This window comes from Schistocerca gregaria, chromosome 4 (genome assembly GCF_023897955.1).
Source record: "Schistocerca gregaria isolate iqSchGreg1 chromosome 4, iqSchGreg1.2, whole genome shotgun sequence".
NCBI lineage: Eukaryota > Metazoa > Arthropoda > Insecta > Orthoptera > Acrididae > Schistocerca > Schistocerca gregaria.
In genome coordinates this window covers 249,254,589-249,275,372 of record NC_064923.1, presented here as the reverse complement: position 1 = coordinate 249,275,372, position 20,784 = coordinate 249,254,589, and the positions used below count along the sequence as shown (strand labels likewise).

The 20,784-nt window shown below is 40.3% G+C and overlaps 1 protein-coding gene across 6 annotated transcripts in view; it reads left to right on the top strand.

Annotated features, from left to right (window-relative positions):
* Window positions 1-20,784, top strand: part of LOC126365975 (guanine nucleotide-binding protein subunit beta-5) — a 180,606-nt gene that overhangs the window by 70,296 nt on the left and 89,526 nt on the right. For all 6 annotated transcript variants that reach the window (XM_050008777.1, XM_050008780.1, XM_050008782.1 and 3 more), the window contains 2 exons: window positions 5,037-5,166; window positions 18,766-18,902. In XM_050008777.1, the coding sequence (XP_049864734.1) occupies window positions 5,037-5,166; window positions 18,766-18,902 (267 nt within the window). The remainder of the gene's footprint in view (window positions 1-5,036; window positions 5,167-18,765; window positions 18,903-20,784) is intronic.

Below are 20,784 nucleotides of genomic sequence, written 5' to 3'. Positions count from 1 at the left end.
CCCAGATCAACTACTTTACTAGACATAGTTTGAATTAGCTCTAGTTTCTGCATATAAATGTTGAAAATTTAACAAAGTTTTTGTTACTGGTACTGCAAACCATCTGGTGGAGTCCAGTTTGGAAAGATAATATTCATAAGAATGTGTCTGCAAAATAAATAGTGCATGCATGCAAAGACTTATGAGTACACTTAATGCTCTGTTGCCTTCCAATTGTGTGCAGTTGAATGTTCTGCATAAAGTACAAGCCGTATAATATGACAAGTACATGGGCGTCTTAGAACAAAGAAATGCTTACTTTTCTCGGTTAGGCAAAGTCCAAAAGCTGGTATAGTGTGGACACATTTAACGTGGCCATTTTGTGCAGCAGATGTTTCAAACAATAGTGGCCTTAAAGTACTGTTAGAGATTGGGTCTGAACTAACTCGTATACGACACTGCCATCAGGAAGCAATTGCGCTATAACCATTACTGAATGCTATGTGTTATGCATTGCTCATTGTTTTGTTTTCTTACTTTGTATTGAGTGAAGAGACTAATCCTGTATCATGTAGCTTGATTACGACCCTCACAAGTCAGAAGGAATCAGTGATCCCTGTAACCATGTGTCAGTTCTGTTTTCGCAGAACAAGGTTGTAGGATGGCAGCCCTGCAAAAGGGAGGCAGGGCTGCTTTCGCCACACCACTCCTCTCTTTTGCTAATGGTTATAGTTTGTTTATATTGGCATCCAACTGTCAGCATATGGTGTATACACACTGCACTATAGTGGCCGTAAAACAAAACCTGACAACATATTTCGACATACTGAAATTCTTTGCCTAACGTGCAAATAGTTATTTTTGTTTCTACGTCTATGGTAAATATGCCTTGTTGGTTCTATCTGTAGTGTTATCAAGTGTGGTCCACGCAGCTATTAATGCCCATGAAAGTTTGAAATTGATATTCTGCTTATTTTGTATTTATTGAATTGGGTAGGAAAAGAAGAATAATGTAAAGAAACACCTTAGAGAAGCACTATTCTCACCGGTGGAGATATGCAGCTGTTTCTCATAAGAAACAATCATTTGTTGAAAGCACAAGTAGAACCAAAGAATAAAATGAACAAAGACAATTTTGGAAAAAAAGTGATTTTTGTGCAAAGACAAACATTCCACATACAAAGCTCTCAAATCGCTACTTTTTTTTAAAAAGTCAATTTCAAAGCACTAAGGTTTCATTTTCAGGGACATAGCATGACAGTCTTTTAAATTTGTACATCTGACCATTTACAAACAATGAAATAGATAGGAGTGTTGCCAAAAATAGATACTGCATTTCCTAAGGCAGCAGAAATAGTCAGTTTGGTAGTGGAGGGAATTGTGGAGGGTAAGACTTGTAGAGGGAGACCTAGGCATAAATATAGTGAGAAGATTCAAATGCATTTCATTTGTGAGAGTTATGCAAACATGATGAGGCTTATACAGAATAGACCAGTTTGGAGAACTGCATCAGTCTTTGGACTGAAGACAAACCCAGTCAGAGGCACATAGCATGAAATAATAATTAGTATGTCGCTTGAATGTATTATGAAAACATTGTTATCTCTCAAATTAAGTGTTTATTTCTTTTTTGCTAACTAATGCACTCAATATTGTCCTTCCTCTTCTTTAGTTTTTTGAGTGATTCACTAAGAACAATGTATTAAGTCTTCTATACCATAATCTATGTAGGGCAGAAGAGTAGGTAACGTCTGATAACAGATTGAGATTTCCCATTGTATCAAGCAAGTAGAAGAGTGTGTGCTGACTCTCCTAGTTAACCAGTTCTGTGGCGCGGCGTCACTTGCCAAGCTTGTGATCCAAGGATAACACCTTATTGTGGCAGTTGCAACACTGAACGTGGTTCACGAACAATATGTTATGTAATGAATTGAAAAATTTGTGGGTTTCATTAACATACCTCAGTGAACATCAAATGCCCGCTAGTTTAGATTAGTTTCCCGGCAGACTTCAACATTTTTTTTAGGTTTTGTTGACTCACTACTATGTAATCTTCTAGCATATTTTCCCCTCAAGAATGTTGTGTTGTTGGCTACTGAGTTACTAGACAATGCAGAGCTAATCTTAACTTTCTTTCATTGACATGCCATCAGTTCCAACTGAATTCAAGTTAATTTGTGACAAATTTTCAGTTTCATAAATTCAGGGCAATTATCCTGTTGATCAGTGCATTGATAAAAGTTATGAGTGACACACTTGGCATTAAGAAATACAATTATAAAATCACAAAAATTATTTCTTACACATTTTATTACATGAGTGTTGTCTGAAAATGTCCATATTCTTCTGATTTCGTCAATTGGATTCAATAGAGAACATGCTGCTTTTTATGCCACCAATTCGCAGGTACCACCAGACCTTTTTATTTGGTTGACTGTTGTCAGAAGTGGATGCAATAATTCTTGTTCTGGCTTGCTCGAGCTGGATAATCACTTGAATCAGTGTCTGCAACATGACATCACCAGAAGCTATGTTGTGACTTGCATACACTGTGAAAGTTGAATCGTGATATGGAGCAGAAGAGCATGATTTGAAAGTTTATTCTTACAGTTTTCTGGAGTATATTTCCCTAAATTAACAGAATCATCAAGTTTCAGCTAAGTGTAACTGAACTGCAGGTTTTCTTGGAACTTATTTTCATGAAAAATCGGCACACCTGTGTGTTCATTTTCATTTTGTAATAATTCCCAATTGCTTGCACAGAATGTCTGTTAATTACATATGTCTATTTTATACCATTTAATAAGATTCTGAGTCAAAAACAAACACATTATCATATTGTAGTCTTCTATTACACTGATGAGCCCAAACATTATGACCACCTGCTTAATAGCTTGTTTGTCCATCTTCGGAACGAAATACATCACTGATTCCATGTATCAGAGCTCCGACACTTTGTTGGTAGGTTTGTGTAGGTATGTGGCATTAGATGTATGTGCACATGTCGTTTAATTTGTGTTAATAACAGACTGCTGATTTGCACACGATTTGATGACACTCGATTGTGACCCAGATGGGTTCCATAGGATTTACATCAGGAGAATTTGGTGACTACACTATAATGCTCCTCAAACTACTGTTGCACGGATCTGGTTCTGAGGCATGGAAAGTTACGCTGCTGAAAGATGACACTGCCATTGGGAAAGAAATCAAGTATAAAGGGAAGCAGGTGGTTCGCAGCCGTCAGCATGTCTTAGATTAGTACCATGGGTCCCATGCAAGTGCAGGAGAACGTCTCCCGTAGCATAATACTGCTCACACCAGTCTGTGTCTGTGGAGCACTGCACGTTTCGAGCTGCTGTTCACCTCAGTGACAGCGTTTGTGAAAACGACCATCAACCTAGTGTAGAAAGAATGTGATTCACCCAAATGTCCGACACATTTCCATTGATCGACATTCAAATCCCGATGGTCGTGCGCCCACTGCAATCATAATTGACAATGTCATTGGGTCATCGAGTGAATATGTAGCGGTGGCCTGCTGAGATGCTCCATGTTCAACAACGTACAATGTACGATAAATGGTGTGCTCTCAATCAATTGAGTGTGCACTAGCATTGTGCTCTTTTGGGATAAATGCCACAGATCACCATCTATCCTACTTTATAGAGCAGACAAGCCTCTGAGCCCCATATTCTGTGAAGAGTCATAGACTTCAAACCATTTAGCACCTAGTGGAAGTTTCACTGTCCTACATCTTTCCGTAGATACTCACAGCAGTACAGCAGCACATGAACTTTCTGTCAGCTTCACCGTTTTTGATATAATTGTTCACAGGCTCTGCATAATAATGAAGTTCCCTTTGTCAGAGTCACTTATTTCAATGGATTTCCCCATTTGCATCCCCCTTTATCGCTAATGTGATCTTGTGTCCGTGTCTGCCCCACTTACGTACTTTTGTTACGGTCTGACGTGCCCGCAACACTAACAGACAGCATCCAATGTTGCAGTGGGCAGTGGTCATAATGTTTTGGCTTATCAGTGTATTTATTAGTTACCATTTCCTTCATATTGTGTCAACTGTTTGTTACTGAGTTTAGGATGATATAGATTTTAGAAGTTCTCATTGAGTTGTCTTACTCCTTTAATCTGCGAGCTGCTTTCACAGTAGGTTTATTTTGGCATTCTCAGTTTATTATGTAATCACTCAATTTTCAGTTTCTTACACTTCTGAGTTCTTTTTACTGAAACGACTACTGCATTTGGCATTGATTAATTCTGGATATTTTCATCAATTGAAGAAACAGCAACACATACCACAGCTTTTTCTGGTTTACAGTATTCTGGACTACAACTTTTCTTTGTGAGTGTTTTACTTCCATTTTCTTTTGTGTAATATTTTAAATAGATGTCATGGTCAAAGGAAATAATGGGGGAAACAGATCCAGCTTTTAGAGACAGTCCTTTTGTCCTCTAATTTCACCTTGTGTGGTGCCAACAATAAAATTTTAAGAAGTAGTTCCTCTACGAAACATGAGCCTCACACTAGCCGATTTTGAGTCAGGTCTCTGTATTTTTAGGAACTGCTCTCAGTGATTTTAAAAATTATTCCCCATTTCTTTTTAGATATCTGAAACATATTTGCCTTTACTTTCTCTTTAACCTGATCTGTTTGCTGGGACTAACATGTGGACTTTTTCCCCTCCTTTTCTCATTTAAGTGAATAAAGCCCGAACACCACTTTATAACAGCAGACAATACCATAAGCAAACCGATAAAATACACAATCCTATACAGCAATGCACTTTGTCGAGTCTCGAATGACAGTGCTGCTCGTAGTTCACTGGCGTGCCACCCATCATATGTCGCTGTGCTAACGCGTGGGGAGTCGGCATACTTTCTCTTCTACGCAAATTTATTGTATTTTACAGTGATGGTGTGTGTGTGTGTGTGTGTGTGTGTGTGTGTGTGCGTGCGTGCCTACTTGTTCTCTCAAGTAAGTTGCCCATTTTCAGAAACATTCGACAAATAATAATAGTCTTTTGTTTTCTTTTCAGGAAAAAATGGCTTCTGATGCAGACTTAAAAGTCAGCAGTCCAGTTGAAACTATAGAGTCTTTAACGAAAGAGGCAGAAGCACTAAAAGCAAAGCTTGAAGAAGAAAGACAGAAGCTGAATGACGTAGCATGTAAAATCTTACATTTCAAATAGTATTAATTTTTGTAAATGAAAAATTTCTTAACATACAAGTAAATAATGAAAAAAATGATTTCTGATGGAAAAGATCCGTATATAAGTTCCCCATTATTACCTGCACATTACCACACCACTACTCTGAAAATATCCAACTGCTGTCACAAAGTCTAATCATTCTGACTTAAATGATCTTACAGAATTCACCCCACTGATCAGTCTTGTATTGCTGCACAGTACAGCCGTTCTATTTTCAATTACTCCATTGTATTTATAATTTTAACGATTGCAATTTGAGTATATTTACAATTCATGAAAAGCACTACTGATAATTATCCAACTAGATTGAAGTTGCATACTATTACTTCCAGTGTTTTGAGTATCCCAAATTCAACACCCAGACACTTATAATTGTGCGTTTTTGTATATTGCAGTAAAGAATTTTGAATTTTTTTGTATGTCGCAGTAAATTCAGTAGAATAATGCAGAACCTCACACATCAGAAACATTAGGAAAAGTGGAATCTTAAGCTACACAGAGAAAAACGGACTTGAAAGTGGGAATCATATCTCGAAATGCATTTTGCAAAATGTAAATAAATGAAAAACGTGACTGGTACCAGAAAAGTTATTTATAAACATACCCATTCACAGCCTTTGGTTTTGACAAACGATTTCCAATGATCCAGTCAGATGTATTTAAAGGTACCTACCTACAGTGGGAGATGCTAGTTTCACCACACTACTCTGTGTGACTCACTAAGCATGTGCCCAGTTTTGATCATTGGGGGCATCAGTCGATTTTTGTGGCTGTATTGAATTCTAAGAAGTGGGAAAATCCGTGTTTGATAGGTTTTAAACTGCAGCATATGCCCTATGAACATGTACTGCTTCAAATAATTATGATCTCTTGAAAATGCGTCTTTATGAGGCTGATTTGTTGTAATTAAATATAAGGTAAAAACGTAAAATGCATTTGAAGTCTTCAGTGTGCCTAAAGAGAAAATCGAGCCCCAAGCTGTCGATACCCACAGTAATGCAATGGATAGACCACGTTGTTTCTCGTCCTGCTTCAACTCATATTTTTTTCCTTCTTTTTTCTAAATGAGTGTTATGTAGAAAGAAGAGCACTCTCTCTTATGAGTGAGCTGAACTGTCATTGTCAATAAATTACAAATGAAGTATGAAATATGAAAATGCCAATAAATGTTTGAAATATGGTGGTAAAACAAAGCACTACTCAAAATAAAAAGCATTCAAAGGCAACGTACTCTCAGCCGTCTGTAAAGTACAAAATAAAATTTACAAGTTAGTTATTTTAAGAGACTTCTTTTCCAAACAAGAACATCTTGTATATACGCAGACGAAATATATTCTGGTACTGGTAAAGGAGTGCACCTCTTCTTCTTCTTCTTCTTCTTCTTCTTCTTCTTCTTCTTCTTCTTCTTCTTTTAAGTGCAAAGGAAGTAGTACATTTTTTATTACAGTGAACTGTAATTTTTCAGATAAAGTAGAACACTTCACACAACCAGAACACTTTTACCATTGGGAAAGTTATCATTAGTTTCAGAAGAGTGTTACAGTAGTAGTACATTTATTATTGTGGTGTGCAAAGTAATTATAATTTTGTATATGTAAATTGACAAAATTGAATTGCTCATATGGTCCTCAAACAAACAAACAGATTCATTAAAATGAAGTTGTCAAACAGGTGAAATCGACTAAGATAAGGGAAGATGTAACTTAGCAATTGGTGTGCAAAAGTTAATCTTTTCATTTTTTTAATGGTAATGACATACACACAGGAATTGTGTACTTGCAGACCATCTCTGAAAGCAACATAACCTTTCATACATACATTACATTCGTGCTTGGAAAGAATGAGGTATGCCGGCCGGTGTGACCATGCGGTTCTAGGCGCTTCAGTCTGGAACCGCGTGACCGCTATGGTCGCAGGTTCGAATCCTGCCTCGGGCATGGATGTGTGTGATGTCCTTATGTTAGTTAGGTGTAAATAGTTCTAAATTCTAGGGGACTGATGCCCACAGATGTTAAGTCCCATAGTGCTCAGAGCCATTTGAACCAAAGAATGAGGTATTGCAAACAAACAGCACCTAGTCACAGTATTTCAGATTGGTAAACTGCTATTGCAAAAACATTCCCTAGGGGATGGCATGTATCAGCATGATGATGGTGTTAAGTCCCAAGTGAAATCTTGAGATGCTCACAACATTGGTACCTCTCCATACATGCAACATGAATGGGTGTTCCATGGGATGGGGGAAGCTACTACGTCCAGACTCGATACAACCATGAAAGTCGATCAAGATCCTCTTGCACCAAGAAGTGTTACCAAGGTGAATCTATTCATCTTTTGCTGCTGATCGTGAGTTACCGATTCAGTTCATATTTACAATGCGGTGTAAAGGGTCATTAATTACATATTGTGTGACATGATTCGGCGGCATGTATATTATAACTTCGCCTGGAAACAATATACCTAGTGGAAAAAGCTGTATGTTTCACTTCACAATAGTTGTTTTTCAAAGGATAAACCAGTCTTTCAGGTGCACCGAAGGAGACAGGGTTTAAATGGAAAACTTTATTATGGTAGAAGAGTGCTGCTTGAACAAGAGGATATCATCATCTGCTGACGCATTATTTGGTTTTTGTTTTCTTAGGGAAGTGTCAAATGTAACGTGGGTGAATACTAGTCATTCCAGACCGACTGCGTGAACTGATGACACAGCATGAGAAACAATGAAATTGCCAGATGGAAAAGGCAGTCGGGTCATTCTTGTACATGCTGCAACAATCCGTGGGTTGGTATGAAAAGATTTTGCATCACAGAAATCTGGGAACTACTACGTGGAAATGACGGCAACAATATTTAATGAGTGGTTCATACACTCATTTCTTCTGAACTTCGAAAAGAGCTTGACTATAATATTAAAAAATAATAATACACATTCAGTTAAACAAACTGCTACATGCAGCAGCAGGAAGAGTGACACAGTGCAATGTGTAGAGAAGGAATGGTTTAGCTTCATTTGATAGGGAAACAAAAAAGGCAGAACTGCTGGAAATCGTAAAAAGAACAAACCACATAACCTAATTTAGAAGATTGATGAAATTACAGAGGAAAGTAGTCATAGTGTTGCGTCTTCCATCATATTATTGCCATTTTAATGCAGTAGAACTCATGTGGGCCCACATGAAATTAAATGTTGGTGGCACAAATAAGAGTTTTAAAATACAGCAAATATAATAGCTTTGAAAATTGGTACTTAGGTTCTTGTTTAGAAATGAAGAGAGAGAGGAAAAAAGAATCAGATTACACTGATTTTGAAAATTCAACAATGAAGGGGATGAAAGGGGATGAGAAGCCTTAAGAAAATATTTTGTTATGTTAAAAAAATTTAAAAGCTATATCTAAGAAAAATGGTATTTCATTTCTCGGTTAGATATAGAGAAACATGTGTTAGGGGATGAAAGTTTGTATGGAAATGACACCACAAGAAAGCAAAAGGCATGCTTAAAAATATACTTGAACACCAGCTTCCAGAATAAATTTTGATCAGAAGTAAATTTGCAAAAGACCATGCTTTTTTGTCCTTAAATAGCATGAAAAGTTTAGGTGGTGGTACAATATGTGAACGTAAAAAGTTGATTGAAGAAAAAAAAGTTCGCACAGAACATATAGGCTACACGAGTGAAGCAGTGGACAGTTAAGCTAGTGGAGCAATATTGTCAAGCATATGTGACATGTCTTGGGAGAGGTGTAACAACGAGAATGTGCACTGGTGGAAGAAAGGGTGCGAGATATGACTGACGGATGATAGCATTAGCAGTGGTGAAACTAATGAGAGCGATATAGGAGATGTGCATATTGAGGCACCATCTTTTAAGACTGTGGCATCTGCATCTATATACACACTCTGGAAACTGCCATGAGGTGCAAGGCAGAGCGTACATCCCATTGTACCAGTTATTAGGGTTACTTCCTGTTCCATTCATGTATTGAGTGCAAGAAGAATGATTGTTTGAATGCCTCCATGCACGCATTAATTACTCTAATCTTATCCTGACAGTCCCAATGTGAGCGATATGTGGGAGTTATAGTATAATCCTAGATTAATCATTTAAAGCCGGTTCCTGAGATTTTGTTAATAGACTTTCTTGGTATAGCATCTACCTGAATGCCTTGATCCAAAGCTTTCAATATGTCATGTGAGAAAAGTACAAGCTGGGCTTCATATGATCGTTGTTCTGAAATCTTTGCTGGTTGGCACTGAGGAGGTAATTCTGTCCAAGATACACATTGTATTTGAGCTCAGAATATATTCGAAGACTCTATAACAAATCAATGTCAAGGATATTGAATGGTAGTATTGCAGTTCACTTCTATTACCTTTCTTGTAGATGGGTGAGACCTTTTTTTTTTTTTTTTTTTTTTTTTTTTTTTTTTTTTTTTTTTTTTTTTTTTTCTCCTAAGAAATGGGCATTGCTTTTTGTTTGAGGGATCTATGATCGATTATAGTTAGAAGCGGGGTTAACTCAGGTGCAAATTCAGTATAGAATATGACAGGGATTCCATCCGGACCTGGACCTTTTGTTTGATTTTAACAATTTTAGCTGTTTTTCAAAGCCACTAATGCTCATACGTATTTCATTCATCTTTTTGGTGGTTCAAGGATTAAATTGTGGCATTCCTCCTGGGTTTTCCTTTGTAAAATAACATTTGGAAACTGAGTCAAGCATTTCAGCCTTTGCTTTGCTACCCTCAATTTCAGTTCCTGTCTCATTCACTAGGGACTGAACACTAACTTTGGTGCCATTAACAGCCTTTACATGTTATGAGAATTTCTTGGGGCTCTGTGAAAGATCACTTGATAATATTCTGCCATGGTAGTCATTGAAAGCATCATGCATTGCTTTCTTGACAGCGAAATACATTTATTTCAGCACCACTCTATCTGTAGCCCTATACTTTGTTTTACACCTAAAATGCAGTAACTTCTGTTTCTTTACCTCTCAATCTTTCTTGAAAAACCTTAATCCTACTCCCAACATCACCACAGCCGAAGCCCAGGCTATCCGTGATCTGAAAGCTGACCGATCCATCATCATTCTTCCGGCTGACAAGGGTTCCACGGCCGTGGTACTTGATCGTCTGGAGTATGTGGCTGAGGGACTGCGTCAGCTTTCAGACAACTCTACATACAAACTTTGCCAAGGTAATCCCATTCCTGAAGTCCAGTGGGAGCTTCAAGGAATCCTCAGAAACTTAGGCCCCCTACAAAACCTTTTACCTGACTCCATCAAACTCCTGAACCTTCCAGGAATTTCTCACTTCCAGCCTTGCCTCTCAATCTTTCTTGAAAAACCTTAATCCTACTCCCAACATCACCACAGCCAAAGCCCAGGCTATCCGTGATCTGAAAGCTGACCGATCCATCATCATTCTTCCGGCTGACAAGGGTTCCACGACCGTGGTACTTGATCGTCGGGAGTATGTGGCTGAGGGACTGCGTCAGCTTTCTAACAACTCTACATACAAAATTTGCCAAGGTAATCCCATTCCTGAAGTCCAGGCGGAGCTTCAAGGAATCCTCAGAACCTTAGGCCCCCTACGAAACCTTTCACGTGACTCTATCAAACTCCTGACCCCACTGACACCTCGCACTCCTACCTTCTACCTACTTCCTAAAATTCACAAACCCAAACATCCTGGCCGCCCCATTGTACCTGGTTACCAAGCCCCCACAGAACGTATCTCTGCCTACGTAGATCAACACCTTCAACCCATTACATGCAGTCTCCCATCCTTCATCAAAGACACCAACCACTTTCACGAACGCCTGGAATTCTTACCCAGTCTGTTACCCCCGGAAACCATCCTTGTAACCATTGATGCCACTTCTCTATACACAAATATCCCGCACGTCCAGGGCCTCGCTGCAATGGAGCACTTCCTTTCACGCCGATCACCTGTCACCCTACCTAAAACGTCTTTCCTCATCACCTTAGCCAGCTTCATCCTGACCCACAACTTCTTCACTTTTGAAGGCCAGACATACCAACAATTAAAGGGAACAGCCATGGGTACCAGGATGGCCCCCTCGTATGCCAACCTATTTATGGGTCACTTAGAGGAAGCCTTCTTGGTTACCCAAGCCTGCCAACCCAAAGTTTGCTACAGATTTCTTGATGACATCTTCATGATCTGGACTCACAGTGAAGATCAACTCCAGAATTTCCTCTCGAACCTCAACTCCTTTGGTTCCATCAGATTCACCTGGTCCTACTCCAAATCCCAAGCCACTTTCCTTGACGTTGACCTCCATCTGTCCAATGGCCAGTTTCACACATCTGTCCACATCAAACCCACCAACAAGCAACAGTACCTCCATTATGACAGCTGCCACCCATTCCATATCAAACGGGCCCTTCCCTACAGCCTAGGCATTCGTAACAAACGAATCTGCTCCAGTCCTGAATCCCTGGACCATTACACCAACAACCTGAAAACAGCTTTTGCATCCCGCAACTACCCTCCCGACCTGGTACAGAAGCAAATAACCAGAGCCACTTCCTCATCCCCTCAAACCCAGAACCTCTCACAGAAGAACCTCAAAAGTGCCCCATTTGTGAAAGGATACTTCCCAGGACTGGATCAGACTCTGAATGTGGCTCTCCAGCAGGGATACGACTTCCTAAAATCCTGCACCCAAATGAGATCCATCCTTCATGAAATCCTCCCCACTCCACCAAGAGTGTCTTTCCGCCGTCCACCTAACCTTCGTAACCTCTTGGTTCATCCCTATGAAATCCCCAAACCACCTTCCCTACCCTCTGGCTCCTACCCTTGTAACCGCCCCTGGTGTAAAACTTGTCCAATGCACCCTCCCACCACCACCTACTCCAGTCCTGTAACCCAGAAGGTGTACACGATCAAAGGCAGAGCCACGTGTGAAAGCATCCACGTGATTTACCAACTGACCTGCCTACACTGTGATGCTTTCTATGTGGGAATGACCAGCAACAAACTGTCCATTCTCATGAATGGACACAGGCAGACAGTGTTTGTTCGTAATGAGGACCACCCTGTGGCTAAACATGCCTTGGTGCACGGCCAGCACATCTTGGCACAGTGTTACACCGTCCGGGTTATCTGGATACTTCCCACCAACACCAACCTATCCGAACTCCGGAGATGGGAACTTGGCCTTCAGTATATTCTCTCTTCTCGTTATCCTCCAGGCCTCAATCTCCGCTAATTTCAAGTTGCCGCCACTCATACTTCACCTGTCATTCAACATCATCTTTGCCTCCACACTTCCGCCTCGACTGACATCTCTGCCCAAACTCTTTGCCTTTAAATATGTCTGCTTGTGTCTGTGTATGTATGGACGGGTGTGTGTGTGTGTGTGTGTGTGTGTGTGTGTGTGTGTGTGTGTGTGTGTGTGTGTGTGCACGCGTGAGTATATACCTATCCTTTTTTCCCCCTAAGGTAAGTCTTTCCGCTCCCAGGATTGGAATGACTCCTTACTCTCTCCCTTAAAACCCACATCCTTTCATCTTTCCTTTTCCTTCCCTCTTTCCTCACGAAGCAGCTGCCGGTTGCGAAAGTTCGAAATTTTGTGTTTGTGTGTTATTTTATTGTGCCTGTCTACCGGCACTTTCCCGCTTGGTAAGTTTTGGAATCTTTGTTTTTAATATATTTTTCCTATGTGGAAGTTTCTATCTATTTTATATATATATCTTTCTGCTTGTTTTAGTTGTCCTTCGTACTTCGGTAATCGTTGTTGGAACGCAACAACTGCGTTATGGTCACTGATACCAGTTGCGTTGTGGGTGTCCTCAAAGAGGTCAGATCTGTTTGTTGCCATTAGAGCTAATATATTCCCATAACAAGTGGGGGTTCTGAAATATCTGTTGAGGTTGTGTTCAGAGAAGGCATTTAGTAATGTCTCACAGAATGCCTTGATATGCCCACCACTAAGAAAACTGTAATTTTCCTTGTTGATTGTTGGATGATAAAAGTCTCCATCGATGATTACAGTACAATCCAGGACTTACATACAAATTAAGTGAAATTTTGTCTAAAGTTTGTGGTTAAATCATAAGATGGGTCCAATTACCTTTTTATATCAACCCCTGATACTGAGTCTTGCCCAAACAATCTCATATGCAGCTTGAATTTCTATCTCGGTCGATTTGAGCTTCTTGTCTACTGCAACAAATACACTACCTCCATTTCCCATTTGCATATCCTTTCAGTATACACTTGAATTTTATCCAAAAACGTCACTGCTATGAATTTCAGGTTTCTGCCAGAGTCTTCCCTAAGATCCAGATAAGAATAGCATTATGCATTAAAATAATATGTAATAAAATACTGAAACTTCATTACCTTTATCGCGACATATTACAAAACTTTTTTTTTAAATTATGAAGTGTGTATGTTTTGAATCCCTGTGGTTATTAGTGTTTTTTTCATGCTGCAGTAGTGTGGCATTGCAATATCTCTACAATTTGTGAGTGGGATACTCACAGATGGATGGCCAACACGGTGTAACAACAAATGGTCGTTTAGTAGCATTGACAGCATAGCTGCCGGCTGCCAGGCTCACTCTTTCAGTCGCTCAAATGTAGCATGCAACACTCCTGTTAGCGATTATGATTGCATAGACCTGGCTTGGAGTGGACTGTAAATGTTCACTAAATTTCAGATGATCAATAGAGATCATAGTGCTGATCTCAGAAGGTCTCGTCGGTCAGCTGCAGCTCTGCGAAACGTCCCGAAATCAACATCTGAAAATCCTTTGGCAGCATTCCACATGTACAATGTGTGTAGCTAGTAATAGCACCTACCATTTGTGAACAAGATTGGATACTACAGATATGAATCACCATGGACAATAAGTGGTCAACAGCCTTCACTTAACGACCGAGAGCAGTGGTGTTTGTGTATAGAGTTGTCAGTGCTAAGAGACACTGCATGAAATAACCTCAGAAATAAACGTTGGGGTGCGTGATGAACATATCTGTTAGGGCAATGTAGTGAAATTTGGCGTCAACGGGCTATGGCAGCAGACCTTGTCCATGAGACACTAGGTGACTGGAAAACTGTGGCACGGTCAGATGAATCCCAGCATCAGTTGGTGAGAGTTGATGGTTGGATTTGAGTGTGTGACAGACCCTACGAAGCCATGGACCCAATTTGACAACAAGGTACTGTGCTAGTTGGTAGCGGCTGTATTTACATGGAATGGAGTTGGTCCTCTGGTCCAACTGAACCAGTCGTTGACAGCGAACGGTTATGTTCGGCTACTTGGAGACCATTTGTTCCCTAACAACGATGTAATTTTCATGGATGACAATGCACCATGTTATTGGGCAAAGTGCATTCTGACATGATACTAGAAAGTATCCCTTGACTTCTAACCTCATCATAAGAGCATCATTTGTTTAATGTACATAGATGTGAAAGTAGTTCTGTCACCCGATTACACAAAGGTTGTGTGAATTCATATATGGTATACACAAATATTTGGTTTTAACTGCATAGGTCACTCTGATTCACGAAAAGAAATTATGTTGCTGAGGAACATAATGAAGGCACCAGCAGTGCGACACCTCGTGAGGATCTGGAAGGTGAGGCTCTAGATGAGAGGTGCCCTCCTTTAGATGGGATCAGATGTGGATGCTTGGGTGGGACAGGAACAGGGTTGATCCTCAGACAGAATTACAGCAATGATTTGTGAAAATGTAAAAGAGTATACATATTTAAGTACTTTTACTGGTGATTTTCCTGCAAAAGAATGGGGTTAGCTCATCCATTTGTCCGAATCGTGTTTGGTCTGAATGGTAAAATTCAGGAGCAATGGTTACAAAGAGGGATAATTCTGAATTCAATGTCAGAGCTACTGAAAACAGCACTTATAGTCATCCATCATTGTGAGCTGCAGATAACCTGTCTTTGCTTGTCCTCGGTAAACTGACATGACAGATCTCTTAGTCACACACGGCAACAATAGCTGTAGTTGAACAAGCTGAAAATGATGTGATGATCCGCATTCAGGCAGGAATAATTCAATTTTCTTGCATATGTGTGTCTGTATTCATTGTAGTGTTTAATGCACATTTCACACAACTTGACATCATTCTGGCAGTCACAAAACACTTCATTTGAAGTGCTTTGCCAATATTTATTATCTGTTACAGCTCCATAGGCTGAAGTTTTTTAGTCATTACACAATAATCGATGGTACAACTACCTTTGAGTCTGACTGTAGGTTCAGGGACTATTTAGTTCACCATTATCAATTACATCATGACCTATGCTCAGAAGCACAGTATATAATTCCAGGAAAGAACATAAACTTGCAGTGGAAGATAATAATGTCAAAACTCAATGCCTGTACCAACGGATTATAGCTTCTGTTAGAGGTGTGAATTAAAATTTATTACCCCAAAAACACTCCAAAAGGAAATATGCTAAATGCTTTCATTGGTTGCATATTTAAATTGAAAGATGATGTATGATATTGTGCACAGATTAGTCTGCCAAGACTCGACAATTCGTTTCAGTTCAAAGACAATTGATGTATACAAAAGATGTGACTAATGTGAAACTTCTTAACATTTTAAAGTGATACAAAGTTACCATTGTAGACTTATTATTATCATGAAACTCTGTAAGATAAGGGAGAGGGGGCAAAAAAAAAAACCAACAACAACTCGCTGAGGAGGAATTACCCAGGGAAATTGATGGAGGTGATGTACTTGTACAGACAAACAAATGATTAGAATTTCAGATAAATTGGATAATTTCTTCAAGAGAAAGTGTCTGGAGGAGCCCAGGACAGCTGTGGGATACCAGCCTGACTGTCTCCCGCTATATGGCCTGACAACCAAGAGTAATTATCTGGGATGCCATTCCTTTTAATAGCAAGACCTCTTCGGCTGTCATCCAAGGCACCCTTGCAGCACAGCAGTACATTCACGATAGTCTGTGCTCTATTTTTTTGTCATTCACGGCAAGCCGTTCCGCGCTTACACTTGAGCAAGCTAATGTCTGTCCACACCCTATGAGAGTTTCTACTGCTTGTCTTCATGCTTGTCAAACCTTGCCTTGGCTAGCGGGATTGCCAGATCTCCGTTGACAACATTTGGAGAATTATGGGCAAGGCCCTTCAACCAGCTCTGGATTATGACGATTTAACATGCCATTTAGACAGAATTTGGCCCAGTATTCTTCAGAAGGGCATACAACAACTCTGTCAATCAGTGCCAAACCAAATAACTTCTTGCATCAGGGCCAGAAGTGGGCCAATGTGGTATTGACTTGCTCAATTTGTAAAGCTTTTTCTTGTTAATAAATCTTCCATTTTTTTCTGAAATTGTTACAGTTTGTTTGTCTGTACATGCTCATTACATCTATCACTTTCCCGTTTGGATAATTCCTTCATGGTACATTATTTATGTAAATAGTGTCTCTTCCTCGAGATTAGAAAATCATTACTATTTTAACAAATCAGCACAGAGATATGAATCCACTGATTATACATATCTGTTAGAAAATATTAGTAGTACATTTAGATGAAAATATTACAAAAGACATAATTAAAATGGATATATTATCATTAAGCCTACAGCTAATTTATGCTATGAAAACAAGAGATGATCATACCGTATTGTTGTATGAGCTTGGAAAAGTCACCAAGTACCCCAGGTCTAGGGAGACTTACTTAATGATATGAGAAGGAAAGATCGAGTGTTGGGGACTGCAACAGATGAGACTTGAAAACCTGAGAGCTTACTGACAAAATGTCTTGCACTGATAACATGCTGGTGGTCGTACAAATGTAGAAGGTCAAACAGTGCTTATGTAACAGCTGGTACACAACATGGGTCATTTCATAGGTGGTTCTCCCTTTGGCAGTGCGTGTTATTCCAGTTAACATGTTCGCTGCGGCTGACACTTAGAAGCGCTTCCGCGATCAACAGGCCAGTGCAGCTGATGCTTTTAAGTGGTGCCTTCGCTAGCTGAGTACTCAGTTTAGTTTGTTCAGCTGTGCACTCGTGTTAGTATAAGCAACCTACGAAATATGACATAACATTTTACAGTGTTATGCACTGTTTGCAATGGCGGTGAATCAACTGATATCAGGGCCTTCTAACCCAAAAAAGAGTAGGAAGAGTGAATAATATACTGACCATGAGTTACTGAGTGTGTGAGAAGATAGTGGTGTTGAGTTCAGAGGAGACAAACCAGAGGAGGGTGGCTGTAATTTGCAGACTACAGAAACATATGATAGTGATGACAGTGTGGAAGCAGAACTGTCGAATATGTTTAGTGAACGATACGGATGACAAGGATGTGGAAATCGCCGACAATAAAGAACCCGTGCTCACAGAAGTAAGCAAACCAGGTGCGACTTGGCATGAAGAACCACATGGGATGCAGTATCATCCATTTACAAAAGCAGAATATTTGCAGATAAATCCTGCTGGCAACATGCCAATGGGTTTCTTTAGGCTACTGGTTACAGATGACATACTGCAACTCATAGTTGATGATACGAATGGTAATGCACGCAATATGTTTGCGAGCGAAAATACAAAAGAGGGCTGTAGGATTTGTAATTGTAAACCTGTAAGTATAGCAGAAATACTAGTCTTCCTGGGTATTTCATTACATATGGGTAAGGTGTTTTCCTTCCTGTCCCTCTCCAGCTCCCTAAACAGCCACTCCATCAACCACCAGGCTTGGCCAATCTTCTTTAACATCCATCAGCCTTCACCACTGCCTCTCAGAGCAGTGGTGACTCATGATCACAAGAACCAGCCACATCATTACAGTGTTGTCAACCTCTCATCTAAGATACTCCCCCCTCCTGAATTATCTGTATTATGGAAGGGCCTCACTTTCAGCTCTAGACCTCCATTTGATCATGCTGCTGTGGTGAAGAGATGACCTTCCTTCACACGTAATGTCAAACTGGAAATATCAGTTCACAACCCATCATCCCTTCTGCTAGAAGGAGCCACTGACTCCAAAAGGTAGAAAATTTTCTTAACCTTTATTTGTGTGTGTTCTCCTGCTGCCAGTTGGTGAGTAGATTTTTTATCTGTTTGGTTAAATTTTATTGCAAGTGGTAGTGTGTTTAATTTATTTGTCAAGAAGTCTATGTGTCTTCCAGTTTAAAATTTTGTCAAGGTTTAGGCCCAAGAAGTCCACATGGCTTATTTCTGTCTTCAATTGATTATTGTGAGCTACTTTTACATGGCACATTTCTGATCATTTAGAGACAAACTCCATTATCTGTGCCTTTGTGACATTCACTTTTATTACATTTTCATGGAATCAGGATTCAAGCGTTCCTAGAACATTTTGTACTGTGTCAGAAAAACTGGTCTCCAGAAATCTTTTTAATGATTTGTCCTACAGATACTTATTTACTTCATGTATCATATCCTTTTTATGCATGATGTTATGATATTTTTCTAGCATTGATAGTAAATTTCACTGCAACATTTTTTGTGTCTTTCATGGCATTAATAACTTTTACTCACATTCCATTTAGTGTCAACTGTCGCTGAAAGACTGGAGGTGATAAATTATCTCAATATCAAGCCTCGACGTTTGCTCAAAGGGCATCAAGCAAAGGTCCTGTGTTCAGACTGGTCACCAGATAAGCGTCACATTGTCTCATCTTCTCAGGTAAAACTTATAAATGACTTCACTGTGTGTGTGTGTGTTAAATTACTTGTACCTTTGGAATAGCTGCCATTTGTGTCCCTTTTTATTGTAGTAAATAAAGCGATGCACAATTTTACAGTGGGAAAAACCATAAACATCATCCATGATTGGATGACTTACTTCCAAGTCTTAGGTTGTGGACTATTTGATGCTGAGGATATATTCTTGTACACATGTGTTTACTAACCTTAGGCAGGATTACTACGATAATCAAACAACAAGAACAGCAGCAATTCTGTAATTGCTGACACTAGAAAACACACGAAAAGAGATAATATGAAAAGGAGTTCTGACAGTTTGAAGTCCAGGATGGAATAATGACAAAATTATGAAAAGGATAGTTGCTACACACCATGTAGTGGAGATGTTGAGTCGCAGATAGCCATAACAAAAAGACTGTCTGACAAAGTTTTTGGCCAAACATGTCTTCATTAGAATAGACAAAACACACACACACACACACACACACACACACACACACACACACACACGCGCGCGCGACCACAGATTCTGGCTGCTGAGGCCAGGCTGTTTGCAGCAGCCCATAGTAGGAGAAGCAACTGGGTGATAGGGGGGATAAGGAGGAGGCTGGGGTGGGGAGGGATAGCAGGGTAGGAGTGGAGGATTGTAAAGTGCTGCTTGTGGGAGCATGCAGGGACGAGATTGGGAGAGGGTAGGGCAACTAAGTGCAATCAGGAGGTTAAATGGAGGAGGAGGCAGGGGGCAGTGGAAAAGGAGAGAAGATGGCATGGGCTGTGAAGTAGTCATAGAAATGAAGAGTGTTGTGTTGGACAGCTTGCTCAGCAACTGGGTGGTACAGCTGTTTCTTGGCCAGTTTGTTGATGGCCATTCATGTGGACAGACAGCTTGTTGGTTGTCATGCCTGCAGAGAAAGCAGCACAGTGGCTGCAGCTTAGCTTTTAGATCACATGTCCGGTTTCATAGGTACCCTTACTTTGATGGGGCTGGCGATGCTTGTGACTGGACTGGAGGAGGTGGTGTAGGTGGGAGGATGTATGGGGCAGGTCTTGCATCTCGGTCTATTACAGGGACGTTTGCCATGGGGCAAGGGTTGGAAGCAGGAGTTGTGTAGCAATGGGCAAGGATATTGTGTAGATTTGGTGGGTGGTGGAAAACCACTGTGGGGGGAGGGGTAGGAAGTATATTGTGTAGGACATTCCTCATTTCAAGGCACAATGAGACATCAAAATACTTGCAGAGAATGTGTTTCAGTAGCTCCAGTCCTTTGTGGTTCTGAGTCATGAGGGGAATGCTCCTCTGTGGCCAGTTGGTGGGACTTTTGTAGATGGTGGGTGACTGGAGAGTACGGAGTTGGTAGGGTAATTACAGTCTGTGAATGTCTCAGTGAGAACCTAGGTGTATTTTGAGAGGGACTGCTTCTCACTAAAGATGTGATGGCCGCAGGTGGCTAGGCTGTATCATAGGCACTTCTTGGTATGGAGTGGGTGGCAGCTGGTGAAGTGGAGGTATTGTTGGTGATTGGTAGGCTTGATATGGACCGAGGTACTGATGTAGTCATCCTTGAGAAACAGGTCAACATCAAGATAGGTGGTTTATTGGCTGAGGGAGGACCAGGTCAAGAGATGGGAGAAATGTGGATAGGGTGTCCTCGCACTATCCAGATCATGAAGACATCATCACTGAATCCGAACCAGATGATGAGTTTGGGATTCTGGGTGGTAAGAAAGGACTCCTCTAGACGGCTCATAGCCATATATCGGATTTGTTTGTAGGTGATACCTTCAAAGTGGAAATTGTGGGTGAGGATACAGTCAGTCATGGTGACTAGGAATGAGGTTATAGGCTTGGAATCCATCATTGG